The sequence below is a fragment of the Hylaeus volcanicus genome, unplaced genomic scaffold (genome assembly GCF_026283585.1).
Source record: "Hylaeus volcanicus isolate JK05 unplaced genomic scaffold, UHH_iyHylVolc1.0_haploid 7388, whole genome shotgun sequence".
Lineage (NCBI taxonomy): Eukaryota > Metazoa > Arthropoda > Insecta > Hymenoptera > Colletidae > Hylaeus > Hylaeus volcanicus.
This window is the reverse complement of record NW_026531729.1, coordinates 1-4,681: the sequence shown is the minus strand read 5'-3', so window position 1 is coordinate 4,681 and position 4,681 is coordinate 1. Positions and strand designations below refer to the sequence as shown.

Sequence of the window (4,681 nt, the reverse complement as noted above, 5' to 3'; positions counted from 1 at the left end):
TCAAATTTCAAGCGCTTCAACACGTCTTGTTAATTCATCGAAAACTGAACTGTATTATTATGTATTCATATGGAAAAAGATAGACATTTATTTGATATAATATTTTTATTTAAAAAAAGTAAGTAAACGAACAACATTTATGTGTTTATGTTTGCCTGCATATACTTGGAAAGACGAGTAACAAATAAATAACAATATAAATAAGCAATATAATTTACTAATTTTTTAGTTTTAGTATTGCACTATACGAATAAATTTTATTATATGAAAGATCTTCAAATTCTGTTAGTGGTTAGTACGTTAATACAATTATCAATAAATTCAAAGTATTTCTAAATTAAACAAAATCAATTAGTACTATAAATATTGTTTATTATTTAGCATTAAGATATGCTTTCATTAATTAAATCTCCAACAATTTGACCAAGTTCCTTGTCATGCTGTAAAACAAAACTATGATAATAACCATGCTTACAAAGCTCCGCTTTCATATTGGGATGTACGGTCTTCATGTCTTTATAAAATTTAACTGGAGCCCAACCATCGCAATTGCCATAATAGAACCATAGCTTATCAGCATATTTTGCAAGTGTAATATCGTCTCTTTCTTTAACAACTTTCATTTCTTCATCTGCCATTCTGAGTACATTTTTTAAGTTGCGTGGGTTTAGAAGTTGCTGAATTGGCTTCTTATGCTTTGCGGGAATTCCATGCAGCAAAGTATAAATGCTGATCAGAAAAATTTGTAAAACTGGTATACATGATAGTAACCAACAAAGAAAAACTAGGATAAATGCAATACGCGATACCTGAAAAAAGTATATATTAGTTTAACTATCTTATCCTCTAGTATGATAATTCGCTATAACAAAATGTCAACAAAACTTACTACTTGGGTGAAAAACAATCCATTACGAGTTGTAGCCATATGTTCTATGGTTGGAAATAGCAAATAACATTGCGCTACTCTTTTAGAAATAGAATTATCTTTCAATATGTTTAAAATCATCCAACATCCTATTGAATGACCAATAAGATGTACCTTTGCATCTTCTGGCACATATTTTTGTATAAACTCTTTCTGAAATCGAATCATAGTAAATATACAGCCATCTTCTTAGAAAAAGAAATAAAACTTGACAAAAAAGGGAAACCTTGTGTTCCAGTTGAGCCATTAAACTATAATGTTCGTTCCAATTTGAATCGCTTGGCATGGTCATTAGCAAATTGTTTGGCGGTTGTACATGTCCTGCGTGTCCAACTACCCAAACAGGTGTTTCAGTAGGAAGTCTTGTCTTGAGAGATTTTATAAATCCTTCGTAAAATTCTGGAATGCCAGGGTTACCTGGTATAATAATTACTACATCTTTTTTACCACACATTGAAAGACCTTCCTCAACCCAACATCCTTCTGTAATTACATATGTCGGCACGCTATTCCATTTTAACATAGCACGTATCATCTTCTTTCCTACTTGTGTCCGCTATAACAAATTTTTTAACGTAACTATACTGTGATAAAAAAAATATAGAAACTTATACAGAGTTAGAATGAAGTATTTACACAGATAATAGATTTAATGGCCCTCAGGGGTTGTAGCGGTGTTTCTGAAAGCTACAGTATGGGCTTAGCAACCCCGAGGTACCCGAGCTAGAGGGGGGCCAGCGGGCCCCTACAGAGATGAGTTGTCAAGCAACAAAGAGATAAGAAGTTATAAATTTAAATGCATCCCTAGCGAGAAAAGGTATTAAAGAGGATAAGATGATAACAATGTAAAATATGTATTCACAGGAAAAGTGTAAATAGTCAGACATGACTACACTATAATAAAGAACAAGCAAAGCAAAGTACTTTTTAATGTAAACATGAAATTTTCTTTTCTCTTTAGTGTTATGAATCTTCTGTAAGAACATATGATATGTATAAGTGTTAAGTGCAATCATTATTTAGGAGTTGTTTATTCGAAAACTAACCAAATAAAAGATTCATAATAACCTTACCTGTAGTTATAAATTACGTATGATTCAGTTTTTTTAACACAAGAAAACAAATACGTTGACAGTCCTCTTAATAAAGTTTATTAAATACGTAGTAGATCATACATTAATACTGCTATGCATAACGTTACTTTGACCTTTACTTCCTGGAGTAGCATAGCAGTAGTATGTAAGTATATAGATACTCCAGAGTCATAATGTTGACGTATGCATATTATGATGGAAATATTACATCTCTACTGTATTTGTATATCACAGTTTTAGGTTAAACTTTCAAATTGCATTTTCATAATAGATTGCACGATAACACAAAAATTCGAAATCGACGAATTAGAAATAGCAGGCGAGTGGTTCTCATCTGCCGAAATAGCTCAGTTGGGAGAGCGTTAGACTGAAGATCTAAAGGACCCTGGTTCGATCCCGGGTTTCGGCAATTAAAAAATTTCTTTCTACTTTAGTAGAAATGATAATTATTTATTTTATTTTGTAGAAAAATATATCATTTACTATATCTCTAAGCCGAATAATAAATAATTGACGTATACATAGTTTTACTTTTTTTCGTTTCTTCTTACGAAACGTTTTTATTGTTTATTAAATGAAATAATACTACAATAAAGAATTTTCTAAGAAATCCTTTAGAATTTTGTTTCAATAACAAAATAGGTATACTTGTCAGTGTAGTCGTGATAGATATTTAAACGCTATCGTCTGTTACGCGTAATTATAACCATGTGTACCTTCATTTAAAATAAAAAAAAATAAAAATGAGAGTACTCCATAATTCGACCAATGTATGGTTGAAGATTCCATACCATCTGTGTTCTATTACAAAACAAAACACTAAAGCACCTTTTGCTAAACTCTTAAAAATATTATATGTTACATATTATTAAATATAGTATTACATAGTATTAAATATTAATATGTTACAATCTAACAGAAATATCCGTTTTAAATTCAAAAATTAGATTCTTTTACGAATACTGTAAAGATTAAATATTATCGTTACTTACCTAAAACAGCTACCTAATTGACTCTGTGACTGAAAGAATACTGAATTGGCGGAAGTGATTTCGTATAAAGTTCAATAAAGTAATTAATTCAGTAACGGATCGAGGATTATCGAGACCAGAAGTTACAAAATTTAGAAATTGTCAATGAAATTTACAAAAATCGAACAAGAAACTATTCTAGACATTTTGCGAGAATATCAAATTACATGATTAAAATCTGTTGCTTAAGAACTGTTCGATCACCTATATGACTAACAATTGTTAATAAACTTATTAATAAATTTGTCAGATAGTAAATTTTAAATAAAAGATGAACAACTTTGAATGGACACAATTTTTTATCTATAGGTATGTTAGATAAACGAAAGGGGTGTTCTGGTTTGAATAACTGAAAAATAGCCAATTTTCTAGAATTCTTTTTGTTGAAATACATATGTAGTAAGGAATATTGAAACAAGACTTTCCCATAACATTGATAATTGACGTACAACTCAAATAAAACTACATTCTGCGGAAAATGACATAGAGTTTTTTGCAAAATATTGAATACTGACGAAATGGTATAGTCGATATTTCACGCTTTCCGTTGTACTTCATGGTGCCGTAAAAAATAATACTTTATGATATTTTTAAAAATCTCATTTTCCGACTAAAAACCATCTTCTTTCGGAAAATCATCGGTTTAAACAAATCGGTTGAGCCATCAATGAGAAACTTTGGACGCAAGGAAGAAAACAGTAGTTTCAAGAAAAAAGCGTTTAAAGTTTGTCCTTGTGAAACTTTCTGCTCGAGTAGCAAAACATACACCCTTAAATTATTGCTATCATTATATTACGTTGTCCTAAAAGTTTTTTTCGTAACTTGCACTCAGTTATTTTGTGTGGCAGTGTTTATATAAGTAGGCAACCCAATTTCTTAGATGTTAATGTTGTAACAGTAATGGAGCAAAATGGATCGTACGCAATTTAATAATGTAACATTAGACATAAAATATTGTGTATCTATTACTTATTAATGAAATGGAAGAAACTTTTGGGACAACCTAATATTTACTTTAGACACCATATACATTAACATTATTATTTCATTCTTTTAAGCAATTGTATCTAGAACTGACGAGTATTCGTATCAATTAAATAGAAAATATTTCATACTTCTTAGTGCAATTTTAATATTTCTTCGAAGTCGGTTATATTTTTTTTCCAAAAATTATTTTATTCTTAGCTAAAACTTTATCAGAGCGTCGCGACCGCACACGCTCGAAAAGGCAGATGTCTCGGGGGAGAGGAACAATAGAGTTGACGAAAACGGAGTAAAATCTCACGTGCGTAACAATATTATCGCAGATACCTGGAAAAATATTTGAATTGTTCGCTGTCGTATCGATTTAATGCCTCGTTGTTGCGCGCAGATTATAAAAAACAAAGGCACCTAAATATATGCCATCTATTGTAAATATGCTGTTTATATCATAAAATGAACTACTTTCAACATGTAAATCTGTATTTCCCTACTTAGCTACTTCTCAAATACAGGGTGTTCAAATGGTGTTATATGGTGTATAGGGCACACTGTACCGTGTAAAAAAGCTTTAGTAAACATAGGTCCAAGGGTCAACCATTTCTGAGATATAAACATTTTTGTTTGCTAGTATCATGATTGACTTA

At 30.6% G+C, this 4,681-nt stretch overlaps 1 protein-coding gene and 1 non-coding gene across 2 annotated transcripts; one reads left to right on the top strand and one right to left on the bottom strand.

The window, feature by feature from the left end:
- Positions 1-355: 355 nt before the first annotated feature.
- Positions 356-2,343, bottom strand: LOC128882225 (lipid droplet-associated hydrolase). The gene is made up of 4 exons (XM_054133817.1): positions 2,002-2,343; positions 1,155-1,484; positions 890-1,081; positions 356-809 (listed from the first exon to the last, which is right to left on the bottom strand). Exons 2-4 carry the CDS (start codon positions 1,461-1,463, stop codon positions 384-386), a joined length of 927 nt encoding a protein of 308 aa, XP_053989792.1. The 5' UTR covers positions 1,464-1,484; positions 2,002-2,343; the 3' UTR covers positions 356-383.
- Positions 2,344-2,358: 15 nt separating this feature from the next.
- On the top strand, positions 2,359-2,431 carry Trnaf-gaa (transfer RNA phenylalanine (anticodon GAA)). The gene has a single exon. It is a non-coding gene; the product is annotated as a tRNA-Phe (tRNA).
- Positions 2,432-4,681: the final 2,250 nt, after the last annotated feature.